Raw genomic sequence first — 19,985 nt, 5'->3', positions numbered from 1 at the left:
GTCTCTCGCTGTACCAAAGAACCGTGCATTCCACCATCTGGGATGCTCTAAGAACCATCTTAGCAGGTATTATAGGAGGCTCGTATCTCAATGCATTTTGCGCATGCACGCGTCATCACGAATGCAAAAGGCAACTAATCAATAGTCAATTTTTGTTTTATGTTTGCGTTTTTAATTGCAATGGTTGTTCACATCTGTTTACTAGAGGATTCATTCTGTTCTGGATCAGTTAGTCCCCCCAGCCACAGGTGTCTCATAAACAAGAACTTCATGCTGCTGTTGTTTACACCGTTTGCAGGTCTCTTGATGTATCTGATATGAAATATTCAATGGAGTTGATTGTCTAGAGAAGTAGAGAATGTTCACTTTGCAAAGTAAATGTTTACTTAGTTTTGTGAATAATGCAAAACTGTGTTCACCTCATGCATTCATATCATGTTTAAGCAAAAATTATAGACAAGCAAATTGATTTGAAAATCAGACACATCGGGGCTGATTTACTAAAGCAGTTGGGAATATTTACTTAAAAATTGTGTGAATATTTACTTCAATTATCCGGTCTTTTGAAAAGTATCACTAAATTGGGTATTTAAAGTGATCAGAATTTTTTTCCCCCCATTATTGGATAATAGAAGCAAATATTCACACAATTTTTTGAGTAAAGATTCTTAGCTCACCATTGGAATAATATGATATTTTCCTGTCAATCAGTTTTACAAATTCTCCATGTCCATTACCAGTGATGCAAGTTATGATTTTAAATTGCCTGAATACACAAACTATGTGAACTGTTAGAAATAGCTAAAAAACAAAACAAAAGGGGAAATCGACATTTACCATAACAAGTGTAAATTAGAAACCCACAGGGAGCAGTTTATCTTAGGACAGATCAGATGTTGCAGAGCCAGTATGACCTGCGTATCTGTAATACACCGATCACAAACTTATTTGTTTTTCTACATTTTTCTGAACTTCTAGAATATAACATAGGTACATTTAGATTTAGCTAAAACCGTGCGGCTTCACTTCCTGGTTCCCCTACTGCGCATGCGCGAGTCGCGCTGCACGTCCTCTCAGGTCCCTGCTGTGTTCTGTGTCTCACAGAATACAGCGGGGGGAGGGCAGGGTAGGTGCCGGAAGTGACATAGGTCACCGCAAGTGCCGCGGTGAGCTATGCCAGGAAGTGGGAGCAAATACCTGTATTAGACAGGTATCTGCTCCCTCCTCCCCCCTGAAAGGTGCCAAATGTGACACCGGAGGGGGGGAGGAATCCAAAAAGTGGAAGTTCCATTTTTGGGTGGAAATCCACTTTAAAGGGTAAGTATATGTTCAGAGAATGAACTTTTACCCTTCCTGCTTAACACTCCCTCTGTACCTAAAGAAATCCCAACCACCCCCCTGATTTGAGAGACAGTCCCATAGGAATATATGAGGAAATAGTACACAGGCACAGCCAGCAGCAAGAAAACTTGAACTGCAAGATGTAAACAGTGCTCAAGATTCAGGTTAATATTAAACCTGGACAGAGTGTGCGGGTTATTTTGTGTTGGGGGGTAGGCAGGCAGGGTACTGTAAGCAAACTTTTTCTGAAAGTAAATTTACCTTTAACAACCCAACATTTTTGATAACTAATTCTCTGCCTATGTATTTATGCATATATACATTTATATATACACGATTTTGTCAAGAGTATTGGGACGCCTGCCTTTACATGCACATGAACTTTAATGGTATCCAAAATCATTTGGTGGAGAGGGGGGGGGTTATGGTGTGGGATTGTTTTTCCTTCAGGGGTTGGGCTTGGCCCCTTAGTTCCAGTGAAGGGAACTCTTAAGGTGTCAGCATACCAAGTCATTTTGGACAATTTCATGCTCCCAACTTTGTGGGAACAGTTTGGGGATGGCATCTTCATGTTCCAACATGACTGCACACCAGTGCACAAAGCAAGGTCCATAAAAACATGGATGAGTGAGTTTGGGGTGGAAGAACTTGAGTGGCCTGCACAGAGTCCTGACCTTAACCTGATAGAACACCTGATAGGTAAACATATTTGGTTTGGATGGTGTCAAGCGTGTGTGGCAGCAACAAGGAGTGACAAGTGTGTCTTGCCTACAGTCAAGCATGGTCTGGGGCTGCATGAGTGCTGCCGGCACTGGGGAGCTACAGTTCATCAAGGAAACCATGAATGCCAACATGTACTGTGACATACTGAAGCAGAGCATGATCCCCTCCCTTCAGAGACTGAGCTGCAGGGCAGTATTCCAACATGATAACGACCCCAAACACACCTCCAAGACAACCACTGCCTTGCTAAAGAAGCTGAGGGTAAAGGTGATGGACTGGCCAAGCATGTCTCCACACCTAAACCCTATTGAGCATCTGTGGGGCATCCTCAAATGGAAGGTGGAGAAGCCCAAAGTCGCTAAAATCCACCAGATCCGTGATGTCGTCATGGAGGAGTGGAAGAGGAATCCAGTGGATTGTAAAGCTCTGGTGAACTCCATGCCCAATAGGGTTAAGGCAGTGCTGGAAAATAATGGTGGCCACACAAAATATTGACACTTTGGGCCCAATTTGGATATTTTCACTTAGGGGTGTACTCACTTTTGTTGCCAGTGGTTTAGACATTAATGGCTGTGTGTTGAGTTATTTTGAGGGGACAACAAATTTACACTGTTATATAAGCTGTACACTCACTACTTTACATTGTAGCAAAGTGTCATTTCTTCAGTGTTGTCACATGAAAAATATAAAGCAAATATACCGCGCTGTCTGCAGTCAATGTAAAAAAGCAGCTAGCACAGCAATAGATCAATTGCAAAAAAAGAAAAACATGTGAACAGTAAGTGCAGCGCTCAGAATAAATCTCAGAATGAACTGAAAAATATATATATACATAGAGTGCACATAAATGATCCAGGAAGAAACACAAACAACATATATATGCAGGCAATGCGTATAGACACTGAATATGCGTGTATGATAGACCAAAAAATTAATATATTGTGTGACAATCAAAATATGAAGTGAAGAAAAAAATTCTTTTAAAATAAAAATAAATTATAGTCCTTGGTGTTTGGACAGGTGAACCAAACAATAAATTGTAGATATCCAAAATGTGGTTCAAAATAACTGACACTTGAACTGGATAACGATGTGACAAAGAAAAACGTGCCCAAACTTGATGATAAGTGATCCACCACCAGAGAGTCAAAAGGCTTACCGGAGAGATTGAACCCAAATGAGTGTACACCCAATGGGTCAATCAAGCTTGTAGGGCCACACACCCAGGGGAAACTGTCACAGGGGACACGACTTCCGACCAGAAGACCAACGCCAACGATGGACCTCAATGGGAAAGGTAATGGACAGAGAACCACATGGATAATTGCAGATTTCTGAAAAGGAAGAAGAGGTAGGCACATAGTGTAATCCCATTTAAATCAGAAGTAATTTATTCAATAAAAAAGGAGGAAATACACTCACATTTTAGTAGATAAAAAAGCGCTTTGGAATAAAACAGCGACTTCAGCAGAGCTCTGAGAGACACTCTGCTGAAGTCACTGCTTTATTCCAAAGCTCTTTTTTATCTACTAAAATGGTGTGGGCTCGGTTACTTCCCCCTTTATCCCAGGGAGCTGGGACATGAGTGGAAGAACACAGATTCAAGCCTGCATATTGATGTTTTTCCAGCCAACAGCCAATCTCTGGTCAGGAGTAAGAGTATATGTATATATATATATATATATATATATATATATATATATATATATATATATATATATATATATAAAATGTATATATAGTCTTGTATATTTGGCATACACATACACATACTTTTATGAGAATCTGTATTTTTAACATACATTTTTATCATTTTAGGAATATACCAAACACTAGAGCTAGCACAAGAGCCAAGGCAAATGTAAAAAAAAAACTACGACTATAAAATCAGAGGCTTCCTCTATTAATCTTGCTATTTTGCTTTTGTTTCTGCAGCCCCGTCTCCAGTCACTCATGTGAAGAAAGGAAAAATCACCAAAAATAGCATTTCCTTGTCTTGGCAGGAACCAGAGCGACCCAACGGTATCATCCTGGAATATGAGATCAAATATTTTGAAAAGGTCTGACCTTTTGTAACGTACAGTTATATCTTTGTATTTTTGTTTTCTGTTGCCAGCTAATCTTGGTTAGGGAGCCATCAGCTACATGGGGAAATTGATTACTAATTGATTGTGTCTGCAATAAATGACCAGGGTGACTTCCAGTGTGTGTTTTTCATTAGTGTGGCATGTCAGCTGAGGGAAATACATTAAAAGTTCAGCTTAGAGTTATTGGCAGACTTTGCTGATCTGAATAAAGGTCACTTAAATAAAAGGAAGCCAAACATTATATATAGCTAATATTTATGAGCCCGCTTTGACAATATTTTTATGTATTCAAGGGCGGGAAATCAGTTTGCATATAAATAATTGATTTAAAATACTGGCTGTAAATCATTGATTATCTTGATAATGTTGGGAGCAAAAGCCAGATTATGAAAGCATTTCTGAAATATTAACCCCTCTCAGTAGATCGTGTGTCATTTCTCTCTCGGAAGCTCTGCACAGTACCAGTGGCAAAAGCAATTATATGATGTGATAAGAAAGATCCTTACTAAAAATGAAACAATATCAGCTAATGTTTTGGAAGTGAATACAGGAAAACGGATTGGAATCTAGCTTTGTTATTTAGGCAGTTACAAGAATACAAGTTGAAAAACAACTTGAAGGTCATTACACTGTCATTGTGCTTGTGTCTTAGCATTTCCTGTAACCCAAAGCCAGCAGTTAAACCTTTACTAATGCCTGGAGGCTGCCCGCTCTGATCTCCCCTGCATGGATAAGTGCCTTAGCTGTGATGCTAATCGACTGGCTTCTGTACCTTTTAAATCCAAAAATTAGAACACATATACAGATTATGGATTTTGATGTAAAACCCAATTTCAGTATTTGCAACTAAGTAGCCCATTAATAGTTAAAATAAAAATGTAGCGCTCACCTTCGTTCAAGCACTGCCCACCCATGACACTCTTCTCTATCTGCTGTTACTCTTCTCAGTGTCATTTAACTCATTTCATGGATTCAGTCCATGTGACTGCATCACCACATTGTCCTGGGCTCACAGAACTGCTGCACAGAACAGTGCTCACATGTCATTATTTGAGTGGTGTACTGTGCAGGAGAATGTGCCATCCACCGCAAATGTGAAGAACAGTAGTGGAAGGACCCCTCTCATCACACTAGAGTTTTGCTTTAGTATGACAAAAATGATACAAATGGGAAAAACAGCTCATGCAGGACATTAATTAATCCCTTGTCTACAAGGTATACTGTTTTTATAAACATCTTGATAGGAGGTTAAAGCAAGCTTAGTATTGATTTTTTTAGCTGACTCTCGACTGTCATGTAAAAAAATCAGGACTCTGGTCATGCCAGTCAAGTTCCTCCACCCCAAACTCACTCATCCATATCTTTATGGACCTAACTTTGTGCACTGATGCATAGTCATGTTGGAACAAAGTTGGGAGCATAAAATTGTCCAAAATGTCTTGGTATGCTGACGCCTTTATGAGTTCCCTTCACTGGAACTAAGGGGCCAAGCACAACCCCTGAAAAACAACCCCACACCATAATCCCCCTCCACCAAATTATTTGGAGGGGTGGCCCAATACTTTTGGCAATATAGTGTGAATGAGCGAGTTTGGGGTGGGGGAACTTGACTGGCCTGCACAGAGTCCTGACCTCAACCCAGTACAACACCTTCGGGATGAATTAGAGAGGAGACTGTGAGCCAGGTATTCTCATCAAACATCAGTGCCTGACCTCACAAATGCGCTTCTGGAAGAATGGTCAAACATTCCCAGAGATGCATTCCTAAACTTTGTGGACAGCCTTCCAAGAAGAGTTGAAGCTGTTATAGCTGCAAAAGGGTCGGCCAACTCAATATTGAACCCTATGGACTAAGACTGGGATGCCATTAAAGTTCATGTATGTGTAAAGGCAGGTGTCCTGATATTTTTGGTAATATAGCGTATAAGTGATTGTGCTGCAAGTGGTTAAAGGAGAATTATGGCCAAAGCTCATTTGGCTCTAGTTCTCCTGTGGGTCACAGGAGTGCACCCATATTTAGCCGACAGTGGGCTAAAGTCTGCTGTCAGCTGACATCACAGAAACGGTCCAGGCTCTAGAGAGATACCGAAGTTAATGCCTGGATCCACCCAGATGCCTGGACCGGCAACTGCCCTAGCCTCTCAGTGTGCTTTATTTTGATGGCTTAAAGTAAGTTGCTAGCAAAAAAAATCTGATTTTAACACATGTTTGAAAAATTTAAAAATTGCAGGGTAGATAAGTTAATTGAATTGCTTAAAAAAAAAAAAAACTTTTTTTGGAGACATAATTCCTGAAAGACCTGTTTTAGGCATGTTTCCTCTACACCTATACTCACTGTAAACCTGCCATCCAATGTAAACTGTCCAACTTTAAAGCTCTTCAACAAATCTTTATTTTTTTTATTTTTTATATTTTTACATATTCTACACAAACTGTTTCTTGCCCCATTTTTCCAAAGACAGATTTTCCTGCATGTTAAACATCCAGACAATTTTAATATATCAGGTATTATATTCCCTTTCACCTTGGACACATCTTTACTTTATTTTTGTTGTAGTTCATTGATTCTGCAAGACACTTGACCAACAATACACCAGGGCATCTAGCATTTCAAAAAATGTTAGCGCCTCCTTATTATTTTCTTACAGTATTTATTTAAACAGACATCCCTAATCCTGTTCAGCTTGTAACTATGCTTAAATATATGAAGGGGCAAAGATCTACAGTTTGGGCACATGAGAGCTGTTCATGCCAGTCATTTTTAGCTGAGAATTGCAGCTTGTAGTGTCTGCACTGATCCGATAATTGCAGCATCATCTCCATGTGGCATCAGAAATGCTCTAATCCTGTCAGATACAAATTATTTTTTTTTTTGTATGATCATCTTGTTTGACAAGATCAGAGACATGAAACTGTTTTTGTATGACCCTAATGGAAGCGCAATGTCACTTGTGCTTATACTGTCACGTCAACTTTTTTTTTTCCTAAAGTGTCATGTTGCAAGTCGGGGTCACTTGAGACCTTTTCATGACTACTTTTGTTACCTAAAAAACAGTGACAGTTAACTATAATAAAATCATTGACAAGAAAAATTCTTATGGAAATAGACAAAAATGAGACCCATCAGCTTAGCCATCACATAAACCTGTTGATAGATATTTTTTTTTTCCAAGCAGAATCTCAGTAGAGTCTGATGGTGCACATTCAGCATTGCCAAAGGACATAGAGAAGCATACCATGAATAGAAAAAGTTGCTTCTTCCCATCATCCAGTCTTAGCAGCCTAGGTCATGTGGTCCCTGGTTTCCAATGAGTTTGGCATGGAGACCTCTGACTGGTAGACTTGCAGTGATATAATAATAACAAGGAATAAAGGAGGAAAATATGGCTGACCCCATGTGCAAATGTAATTCCAAATTCCATAGAAACAGGTTTTTAAAATATGAATCTATTTAACAAGGTTTTTTTTTATGTTAAGTTAATTTCCCTTACTTGTGTGGCTTATACTGTATTATAATTATATTATATCATAAACATTAAAAGAAAAGCAGTTTTCCTTTAAATGAAAAATGAGAAGCGTTGCAAGGCAATTTAAGGTACAGAATCATTATTTGTAATAATTTTAACACCTCACATTTATACACTGCATATTTCAAATTAGTCTAAATTACTTATGCAGTGGTAGAAGTATTGCCCCTATGTTTGAACTCCTGTTAAAATAATTACTAAATCTAAAATGAAAGATGATCCAATAGAAAGCACATAGTTTTACAATTAGCAGATTGCATACTGCAATTATTTTTATTCTGCTCAAGTAACTATTTGTTGTTGAGGGAATAGATATATGAGCCAAGCTGGCTTAATTAGACCTAGCCAGACTGACATATATTACAGAAAAATACTAGATAGATAGATAGATAGATAGATAGATAGATAGATAGATAGATAGATAGATAGATAGATAGATAGATAGATAGATAGATAGATAGATAGATAGATAGATAGATAGATAGATAGATAGATAGATGTCAGGTTTCTGTGATGTAAAAAAAGAGACAATGATAAATAATTTCAGAACTTTTTCCACCTTTAATGTGACCTATAAACTGTGACCTATATATCTATATTTATATAGATAGATAGATAGATAGATAGATAGATAGATAGATAGATAGATAGATAGATAGATAGATAGATAGATAGATATAGATATATATATATATATCTATATCTATATATATATATAATATATAGATATATCTATATCTATATCTATCTAGCTATATCTATATATATATATAGATATATCTATCTATAGATATCTATAGATATCTATATATAGATCTATAGATAGATAGATAGATAGATAGATAGATAGATAGATAGATAGATAGATAGATAGATAGATAGATAGATTTCGGAACTTTTTCCACCTTTAATGTGACCTATAAACTGTACAACTCAGTTAAAAACAAACTGAAATATTTTAGGAGGAGGAAGTAATAATAAAAAACTAAAATAATATGGTTGCATAATTGTGCACACCCTCTTATAACTGGGGATGTAGCTGTGTTCAGAATTAAGCAATCACATTCAAACTCATGCTAAGTAGGAGTGAGTACACACCTGCCATCATTTAAAGTGCCTATGATTAACCCCAAATAAAGTTCAGCTGTTCTAGTAGGTCTTTCCTGACATTAGTCTCATCCTACAGCATCCTACAGCAAAAGCCATGGTCCGCAGAGAGCTTCCACAGCATTGGAGGGATCTTATTGCTAAAAGGTATCAGTCAGGAGAAAAGTACAAAAGGATTTCCAAGGCATTAGACATACCATGGAATACAGTGAATACAGTCATCATCAAGTGGAGAAAATATGGCACAACAGTTACATTACCAAGAACTGGATGTCCCTCCACAATTGATGAAAAGACGAGAAGAAAACCAGTCAGGGAGGCTGCCAAGATGCCTACAGCAACATTAAAGGAGCTGCAGGAATATCTGGCAAGTACTGGCTGTGTGGTACATGTGACAACCATCTCCCGTATTCTTCATATGTATGGGCTATAGGGTAGAGTGGCAAGATGGAAACCTTTTTTTTATGAAGAACATCCAAGCCCGGCTAAAATTTGCAAAAACACATCTGAAGTCTCCCAAAAGTATGTGGGAAAATGTGTTATGGTCTGATGAAACCAAGGTTGAACTTTTTGGCCATAATTCCAAAAGATATGTTTGGCGCAAAAACAACACACAACATCACCAAAGGAACACCATACCCACTGTGAAGCATGTTGGTGGCAGCATCATGCTTTGGGGCTGTTCTTCTTCAGCTGGAACAGGGACCTTAGTCAAGGTAGAGGTAATTATGAACCGTTTCATATACCAGTCAATATTGGCACAAAAGCTTCAGGCTTCTGCTAGAAAGCTGAACATGAAGAGGAACTTCATCTTTTAGCATGACAACGACCTAAAGCATACATCCAAATCAACAAAGGAATGGCTTCACCAGAAGAAGATTACAGGCATACCCCACTTTTAAGTACACAATGGGGTTTATTTACTAAAGCTGGAAAGTGCAAAATCAGGCTCCCTTCTGCATAGAAACCAACGAGCTTCTAACCCCAGCTTGTTTAATTAAGCTTTGGTAATAAAACCTGGAAGCTCATTGGTTTCTATGCAGAAGTGAGTCTGATTTTGCACTTTCCAGCTTTAGTAAATAAACCCCATTGTGTACTTAAAAGTGGGGTATGCTTATAATGTGTCAGATGTGCCATGCTGATAGACTCATACCCAAAAAGACTGAGCACTGTAATAAAATCAAAAGGTGCTTCAACAAAGTATTAGTGTAAGGGTATGCACACTTTTGCAACCATATTATTTTTTTTTTTTTTTGCTTCCCTCCACCTAAAAGATTTTAGTATGTTGTTCAACAGAGTTGTACAGTTTATAGGTTCACATTAAAGGTGGAAAAAGTTCTTAACCACTTGACAACTGGGCACTTAAACCCCCTTCCTAACCAGACCAATTTTCAGCTTTTGGTGCTCTCACATTTTGAATGACAATTACTCAGTCATGCAACACTGTATCTATATGAAATTTTTGTCCTTTTTTTCACACAAATGGAGCTTTCTTTTGGTGGTATTTAATCACCGCTGGGTTCTTTATTTTTTGCGCCGTAAAAGAAAAAAGACCGAAAAATCTGTAAAAAAATACATTTTTCTTCATTTCTGTTATAATATTTTGCAAATTAGTAATTTTTCTTCATATATTTTGGCCAAAATTTATACCGCTACATATCTTTGGTAAAATTAACCCAAATCGGTGGATATTATTTGGTCTTTGTGAAAGTTATAGAGTCCAAAAGCTATGGTGCGAATATCTGAAAATTGATCACACCTGAAGTACTGACGGCCTATCTAATTTCTTGAGACCCTAACATGCCAGAAAAGTACAAATACCCCCCAAATGACCCCTTTTTGGAAAGAAGACATTCCAAGGTATTTAGAAAGATGCATGGTGAGTTTTTTGAAGTTGTCATTTTTTCCCACAATTCTTTGCAAAATCAAGGTTTTTTTTTTACTTTTTTTTTTTCCTACAAAATTGTCATATTAGCAGGTTATTTCTCACACACTGCATATTCATACCACAGATTACACCCCAAAACACATTCTGCTATTACTCCCAAGTATGGCGATACCACATGTGTGAGACTTTTACACAGCGTGGCCACATACAGAGGCCCAACATGCAGGGGAGCACCTTCAGGCGTTCTGGAGCACCCAGGCCAATTCTGACATTTGTCTCCTACATGTAAAAATCATCATTTATTAGCTAGAAAATTACATAGAACCCCAAAACATTATATATGTTTTTTTAGCAAAGACCCTAGAGAATACAATGGCAGTCGTTGCAACTTTTTATCTCGCACGGTATTTGCGTAGCAATATTTTTAACGCTTTTTTTTGGAAAAAAAACTGTTTTGTGCTTTACAAAAACCAAAACAGTAAAGTTAGCCTAATGTTTTTGCATAATGTGAAAGATGAAGTTACGCCGAGTAAATAGATACCCAACATGTCACCTTTCAAAATTGCACGCGCTTGTGGAATGGCGCCAAACTTTGCTACTCAAAAATCCCCATAGGCGACGCTTTAAAATTTTTTACTGGTTACATGTTTTGAGTTACAGAGGAGGTCTAGGGCCAAAATTATTGCTCTCACTCTACCGATCGCAGCGATACCTCACATGTGTGGTTTGAACACTGTTTTCATATGTGGGCGGGACTTACGTATGCGTTCGCTTCTGCATGCGAGCACACAGGGACAGGGGCGCTTTAAATTTTTTTTTTTTTTTTTATTGTTCATTTTACTTTATTTATTTTAGTTTGATGCTTTTTTTCAAAAAAAAAAATTTTTGACCACTTTTATTCCTATTACAAGGAATATAAACATCCTTGTAATAGGAATATGGCATGACAGGTCCTCTTTACAGTGAAATATGGGGTCAATAAGACCCCACATCTCACCTCTAGGCTGGGAAGCCTGAAATAAAAAAAAAAAAAAACGATCCTGGCTTCGATCGTAGCGGTGAGTCGGTAGAAGCGCGGGAGGGGGGGACATCCCCTCTCGCCTCCCGTAAGAACGATCAAGCAGTGGAACAGCTGCTATGATCATTCTCATGGTGTAGGGAATCGCTGGCTGAAAAAGCTGATATCTGAATGATGCCTTTAGCTGCAACCATCATTCAGATATCCCCGCACAAAATCAAGGATGTTGTATGATGGCCGGCGGGCGGGAAGTGGTTAAAACGCTTTTTTTTTTTTAACACAAAGTTGTCCATTTATACAATATTTCTACCACATAACATGTACATACCAAAAATGACACCCCAAAATAGTTTCTCCTGCTCCTCCTGAGTACGGCGATACCACATGTGTGAGACTTCCACAGCCTGGCCACATACAGAGGGCGAGTACAGCTGAGCATGGCTCAGCATGGCAGGGTATGGCGGGGTATTGCGGAGTATGGCGGGGTATTGCGGAGTATGGCGGGGGCGGGGTATTGCGGAGTATGGTGGGGTATTGCGGGGTATGGCGGGGTATGGCGGAGTATGACGGGGTATGGCGGGGTATGGCAGAGTATGGCGGGGGCATGGCAGAGTATGGCGGGGGCATGGCAGAGTATGGCGGGGGCATTGCAGAGTATTGTGGGGGCATTGCAGAGTATTGTGGGGGCATTGCAGAGTATTGTGGGGGCATTGCAGAGTATTGCACAGCATTGCAGAGTATTGTGGGGGCATTGCAGAGTATTGTGGGGGCATTGCAGAGTATTGCACAGCATTGCAGAGTATTGTGGGGGTATTGCAGAGTATTGCACAGCATTGCAGAGTATTGCAGAGTATTGCACAGCATTGCAGAGTATTGTGGGGGCATTGCAGAGTATTGTGGGGGCATTGCAGAGTATTGCACAGCATTGCAGAGTATTGTGGGGGTATTGCAGAGTATTGTGGGGGTATTGCAGAGTATTGCACAGCATTGCAGAGTATTGTGGGGGCATTGCAGAGTATTGCACAGCATTGCAGAGTATTGTGGGGGTATTGCAGAGTATTGCACAGCATTGCATAGTAGTGAGGGATGGCTGAGCATGGATGGATGGATGTCTCTGTGCAGCGCTGTGGGCACTACACATACAGCCCACAGCGCTGCAGACATCCATCTATCCCCCTCCCCGCTCACTGTGTACCGATCGGTACACAGGAGGGGAGGAGAGGAACCGGCGTCATCATTTGACGGCGCGATCACATGGTAAACGGCCGCGATCAGTGGCCATTTACCGGGATCCGTGATGCGCCGGGTCCTCTGGACCCGGCGGTCACGGATGTGTTCGGGTGCGCGCCCCAGGGGGCGCGCAAGAGGGGAATTCTGGGAGGACGTCATAGTACGTCCACCCAGAGTTATCCAACCGCCCTGCAGCCGTCATTCGGCTATGGGCCGGTTGGTAAGTGGTTAAATGATTTCTCTTTGTGTCATTTTTTTTCACAGAAACCTGACATTTTAACAAGGGTGTGTAGACTTTTTATATCCACTGTATATATACACTGAGCAAAATTATAAACACAATACTTTTGTTTATACCCCTATTTGTCGTGAGCTGAACTCAAAGATTTATGACTTTTCTATGTACACAAAAGGCCTATTTCTCTCAAATATTGTTCACAAATCTGTCTAAATTTGTGTTAGTATCCCCTCCTCTTTTGCCGAGATAATCCATCCAACTCACAAGTGTGGCATATCAAGATGCTGATTAGACAGAATGATTGTTGCACAGGTGTGCGTAGGCTGGCTATAATAAAAGGACAATCTAAAATATGCACCCATTAGCATTAAAGTACGGTAATTAATTGCAGTCTATTAATGTGCATTGCATTAAAGAGGTTCTTCAGCCACCCCCCAAAAAAATAAAAATAAAATTTGAGTCAAATACTGAAGCAGCTGGCTTTTAATCTAAGGGTGCTTACTAGGGATGAGCCGAACCCCCCCCCCCCCCCCCCCCCCCCGGTTTGATTCTCAGCAGAACATGCGAACAGGCAAAGAAAACTGCTAAAGTCTATGGGACTCGAACGTGAAAAATCAAAAGTGCTAATTTTAAAGGCTTATATGCAAGTTATTGCCATAAAAAGTGTTTGGTAACCTGGATCCTGCCCCAGAGGACATGTATCAATGCAAAAAAAAATTTAAAAACTGATGTTTTTTCAGGAACAGTGATTTTAATAATGCTTAAAGTGAAACAATAAAAATGAAATACTCCTTTAAATATCATCCCTGGGGGGGTCTCCTTAGTCTGCCTGTAAAGTAGCACATCTTTCCCGTGTTTATAACGTACCACAGCAAAATGACATTTCTAAAGGAAAAAAATGTAATTTAAAACTGCTCGGATCCCGAAAATATAGAAAAAAATCATTAAAAGAAATGGCATAGGGTCCCCCCAAAATCCATACCAGGCCCTTCAGGTCTGGTATGGATATTTAGGGGAACCCTACACCAAAATTTTAAAAAATGACATAGGGGTCCCCAAAGCACCCTCCCCATGTTGAGAGCATGTGGCCTGGTATGGTTCAGGAGGGGGGGCTCTCTCTCACCCCCCTTTTTCCTGCGGCCTGATATGGATTTTGAGGGGAACCCCCACACCATTTATTTTGGTGCGGGGTTCCCCTTAAAGTCCATACCAGACCTGAATAGCCTGGTATGGATTACAAGGGGGACCCCATGCCAATTTTTTTTTTTTAATTTTGGTGCAGGGTTCCTCTTAATACCCATACCAGACCCAAAGGGTCTGGTAATGGTCTGTTGGTAATGGACCGTTTTTTTTCAATGATATTTATGTCTATCACCGGGATTCAGCAAGACATTACAGCTGCGAGCAGTTTTAAATTACATTATTTTCCTTTAGAAATGTCATTATACTGCTGTCATTCAATTCACTATGTACAGCCACTATGTAAGGAGCCTTACATAGTATGGGGAGTTAGCTTAGCCCCCTGAGCCATGATTGGCCAAGGGCACCCTGCCTTTGGCCAAACATGGCTCTCACAACAGAGCACACTGTAATTGGCCAAAGCATGCAGATCAGGTGCATGCTTTGGCCAATCTGCAGCCGTCAATGCACTACGATCTCGCAGTGCATTGGAGGTTTCACAGTGCATTATAGGGCATTCCACGGGCACTCGAATTTCCCGCGAACTCCCCATAATGTTCTAAATTCGGCAAACAGGTGTACACCCAATGTTCGAGTCGCACTTACGTTCAACTCGAACATCGCGCTCATCCCTAGTGCTTACCTGTCGGGGGATCCAGCACTGTTCTCACCTGGGCTGGTTCTTTGCCAGTCTTCAGGACTGTGGCGTCACTGTGCTAACTGTGGGAAGCCAGCTGTGACTCCTTGTGGCTTCACTGTCAGCTCCCCACTGCACATCCGTAAACCCTGTGAATGGTCCCACAGCCAAGGGGGTGCTGAAGTGGTGGGAGTCAAAAAGTCACCCCCTATTTGACATGTTACACATACAGTAAAAATGGTAATTTATTATTCTATGCATCTTCCCATGTAAACTTGTTGTATTTGACTTTTGAAAAGTGTTGTTATGATAAAAGTGCTCCATGGAATTCTCATCTTCTGCTCCCCCCATCAAACAAGAAAGTGAGGTAGAGGCAACTGGATTTAGGCATTCAAGAGACCCCTGAGCATGTAGTCTTTTTGAAGAGTCAGAGCTGTGGAAATTGACTTAAGCTGACCGAATTTCAATCCATGTATGGGCACCCTGGTTGTACAGAAGTCGATCTACTCATGGGGGTATTGGAGATTTTTTTTTTCAACCAAATGATGAATGTGGGTGCCAAAGTCTTGTTTTTTTACCTCCAGTGACACATCCTTTTGCCTAACCTCTCTCACAAAATTGGGATAGGTGGAAGTGAGCTTCCCCTCAGATCTACAGTGATCTACAGCGACTGCACTTCCAAGTGTAAGTTCAGTGCACTTTCAAGTGCACTTGCAGTGCACTTGTAGTGCAGAATGGATTTACCTTTAGTAAATCAACCCCATTGCAACTAGGAGTGAGGTGATGGGTAACTGGGCTGGTGGAGTCTGGTATGGGCTCAGCAGTAGCAACTCAGAAATACTGCACAATTCAGAGATAGAGGAGTTATGAAATTTAGTGAAGAACCATTACCTGAAGTGCACAGTGTAAAATAAGAAACTGATGTCCATAATGAACAATGTAAAGAGTGTAGAAGTTGGCCCACAGATTACCAGGAGTTAAGTATGCACATTTTTGGAGAAGCCTCACTTTTAAGTTGGAGTGCTGCCTTAAACGCCAGTCTTGCATTGCACAGAAGCCTCAGCGCGCTTTTTAGGGGCACTAGGGAGACCTTCCTCCTGGGTCCTCACATGGGTGCAGTAAGTCCTGCCCACATGGAGACCAGTATAAAATACAGGAGGCCCTGTCTACACCACTAATCAAGAATAAAGTGAACAAGCTTCTCCTGGGTGTGGAGCACCTAATGTTAGCAAGATGGCAGCCAATGGCCTCTCACCATTTATGCCCCCTGTCTCTGCATCAAGCAGTCTCTCAATAGCCAGTGAAAGAGTCCTCCCTCGTTATCCGGGCAGCTGTAGCTTGAACACTTGCTAGACTGCTCCTCTTCTCGTCAAATGTGTTTATTATTTTTTAAATATAACAAAGATTGACAAACTGAGTACATACAAGGATTGTGGTACAATATTCAAATAGCAATAAAGCTAAACATATCGATTTATGAACAGGATTAGTACATAACAATGTAAAAATGTAACACGTAGAGCAACAAATAAACCAATAAAGTATTACATCAAAAGCATTAGAAAATTCCATAAGAAGGAAAAGAGTAAGCTAGTGACTATTGGTTCATTTTGCAAGAGCAGTAATACGGAGATCAATCTAATAGGTATATGTTAAAAACAAGAGATAATGTGTATATAAGTACCACACAATATTAAAAGAAAGGTAGAAAACAAAAGATAGGAGTAGACAGAGAGAAGAGGGTAGAAAAAGGGGGGGAGGGAATGGGGGGGGGGTTACAAGTGGTGATGCAAACCCAAATTAATAGGAATTATAGTCAAGGCAAATAGAGTAGAGTAAATTACCAAGGCAATAATAATGTGTTGTCAAAGTCTGTAGGTAAACAATGCTTAACCTCCCTGACGGTAATCCCGAGTGTGGCTCGGGGTTAAATTTCAGTCCCATTAGCGGTAACCCCGAGCCACACTCGGGATTACATTGCAGGATCCTGGTGCGGCGTTACTTACCTTGTCCCCAGGATCCTGCGATGTCCCCCGCTGTGTCTGCGGGCTCTGTCTCCTCCGAAGCCTCTCTGTGCCAGGCTCCGTTCCCTGCGAGCGGCGTGACGCATGGGGGCGGAGCCTGGCGGCAAATTTAAAAAAATGTAAAAATCATAACACATACAGTACTGTATGAAAGTATTTCACATCCCTTTTGTCCCAAGTGCTTTGGCCCATGCCCTGCATGCAGTTTTATATGATATATACTGTTCTTTCTGCCTGGAAACTGGAGATTGTCCATAGCAACCAAAAAGTGTCCCTTTATGTCAAAAGTGGTTTTAGACCAGCTAGAAAACAGCGATAGTAAATTAGAACACTTGCAGAATTGAGCAATAGTGAATCGTGGGGAAATTTATTTTATTATTATTATTATATTATTATTTTTTTTAATTATTTATATTTATTTATTATATTATAATTTATGTTTTTGTGTTTCAAACTTCATCATACCCGGGATATCTACTAGACTCTTGTTTGGACAGATTTAAGTGTGTTATTGTTAAGAATTACAGGCGTACAATATAAAACGCCAAATTTCCATGCAAAATAATTGTACCGCTTTCAGCACCTAAAATCCGAAATAATCATACCGCCAGGGAGGTTAACCCAAGGAAGCCAACGTTTCTCAAATCGACCATTTCAATCTCTTTTGATTGCTTCCATTTTAGCATGAATAAGAGCTTTATTAGTTCTGTGTATGGTTTCAGCTAGAATTAAATATTTAGTTTTCCATGCCTTAGCAATGGTTTGTTTTGTGGCTGTTAGGAGCTGTAAAAGAAGGAGAAATGAATTCTGTGTGTTCCATCGGGTTTCAGGTTTAATAGGGCTGTAGCAGGATTTTGGAGGCTAAGTCAAAAACTGCCTTCTAGAATTGTTGGGCAATTGGGCAATCCCACCAAATTTGAAGTTAAGTGCCAGACTCTGAACAGCTGCGAAAACAATCTCCAGGGTAATCATAAGCATATTTTAATGTTCTAGCGGGAACCAAATACCAACAGGATAGCACCGGGGCTGTCTTTAATATTGATTGGATCCTGGGCAAAACCTTTTGTGCCCCCCCCCCAATCCATGCAGTTTCGCTCAACACCTGAGACATACAATAAATAGCAGCTAGACTCAAAATCTGTTTACTGATTCAGATCAGGCAGTGATTGCAATCGATTACCAGAGGTTATAATGTATCATTACTACTCGCTGACTGGTTGCTAGAGGTTACAGCACATGATTTATGCTTGTTGATTGGTTGCTAGAGATTACTGTACATCAATACTGCTCACTGATTGGTTGCTAGGTTATAGCACATCATCTCCTCACTGCCTGCACACCATGGACTGGAGAGGTGAGGGGACCTATTAATAGATAGAAAACTCCTAGGGATTCTAGGACTCCTGGGATCAGTGGCAGTGCTGAGGGGAGGGGAGGGTGTGATCACTGGCAATGCTGTTTTTTTTTTTTACCGACTACCAATATAAAGAGGAGTTTCAACACTGGCCACCAATGTAAGGGGGGTTTACACTGACAACTAATGTAATAGAAACATTCACAGTAACCACCAATGTTATGTGAAGATTTACACTGACCACCAATGTAACCGAGACATTTAGCCTGCGTTCACATTTGTGTGTGTTTGGAATGCATGGAAAATCGCTTTCCTGACACCACCGAAACGTGCTGCCCTTTAGCAGATACACAGCAGTGCCATTAATTGTTAATGACACCCTAACGCATCTGCTGACATGTGTCTTGACACCATGTGATTTAAAAAGAGGTTTTGGGACTTTCTTCCACATTTGTAGAGCATAGAACAGCCCATTGAAATGAATGGGCTGCCCTACACATGACCTACGTCTTTATCCACCCTGTCAGTACACCTTTGCATCCTAAAATCCATGCTAACCTCTGCACCCCAAACCTATCCCATCCTCTTCACTCTAATCACCCTCCCCTTTAACTCTACCTGCCTCCTGTGCTCATATTTGCACCCACCTTCCTTACCTCCATACATCCCCTCCTTGCTCACCTGTGCACCCCAAACTGTATTTCCTTCTCTGCCTACTTCTCCACACCCCACACTACCCTCCCCCCACTAATTTGCTTACCTTTGCAGAGCAGGCTGATGTTAGGCTTAATGACCACAGTTGTAGGCAGGACTTTCAAGCCTGCCCCTTTTTTCTCCCCAGTGGGCAGCATTCAGTATAGGTGATGGTGGATATGACCTCAGGGGGGCATGATATACATATGAATACAGCCTCTATTTACAAATGAATGATGCTGGCCAGCCGCTATTTATATATGAATGTTGCCGCTATTTACATATCAGTGTCAATATTTACATGTAAACACAGGGTCTGCAGGTGAGTCACCTGTACACAACAATAGGGCAGAGCTGGGTGGCATTAGTAACAGAACTTCACACTGAGATATCAGGACACAGCCTGGGACTAAAACCTCAAGGGACAAGGAAATTTAAACTGGGTTAGTTGGCAAGTATGAGGCAGCTGCTTTGGGCCCCACAACAATCACAGGGCCCAGGGCAGCTGCCCCTTTTGCCCTTCCTTAAAGACGGCCCTGGTTACCACCTTAAAGTTAGTTTCCACAGCAACAACATTAGAAGAAGCAGACATAGTGGAGGACCATATGCTAGGCAATTCAGTAGCATTAAATGAGCGATTAAGGTCTAGTTCCTAATTGGAGACATATGAGGGGGGACCTGTGTTTGTACTAGCTAAAATTTGCTTATAGAGAAACTAAACAAGTCCTCTAGCATGAGGGTCAGAAATACATATGCATTCAAAACGCGACATCTGGGATAGTTGGGAGTTGGAATTGAGATAAGGTTGAAAACATTTTTTGATTTACAAATGTTGGAACAGTTCCAATTGAGGAAGTCCAAATTTATCACACGAAGTAGGAAAATAATGTATGGAGGAGGCAGATACCAAATTTTATAAACCGGATAAATTAGCTGCAT

General features: G+C 40.5%; 1 protein-coding gene across 3 annotated transcripts in view; it reads left to right on the top strand.

Annotated features, from left to right (window-relative positions):
• Positions 1-19,985, top strand: part of EPHA5 (EPH receptor A5) — a 539,960-nt gene that overhangs the window by 444,351 nt on the left and 75,624 nt on the right. For all 3 annotated transcript variants that reach the window (XM_073597764.1, XM_073597756.1, XM_073597752.1), the window contains exon 6: positions 4,000-4,124. In XM_073597764.1, coding sequence (XP_073453865.1) covers positions 4,000-4,124 — 125 coding nt within the window. The remainder of the gene's footprint in view (positions 1-3,999; positions 4,125-19,985) is intronic.

This window comes from Aquarana catesbeiana, linkage group LG01 (genome assembly GCF_042186555.1).
Source record: "Aquarana catesbeiana isolate 2022-GZ linkage group LG01, ASM4218655v1, whole genome shotgun sequence".
Lineage (NCBI taxonomy): Eukaryota > Metazoa > Chordata > Amphibia > Anura > Ranidae > Aquarana > Aquarana catesbeiana.
The sequence above is the reverse complement of the archived record's forward strand: the minus strand, read 5'-3'. Positions and strand labels throughout refer to the sequence as shown.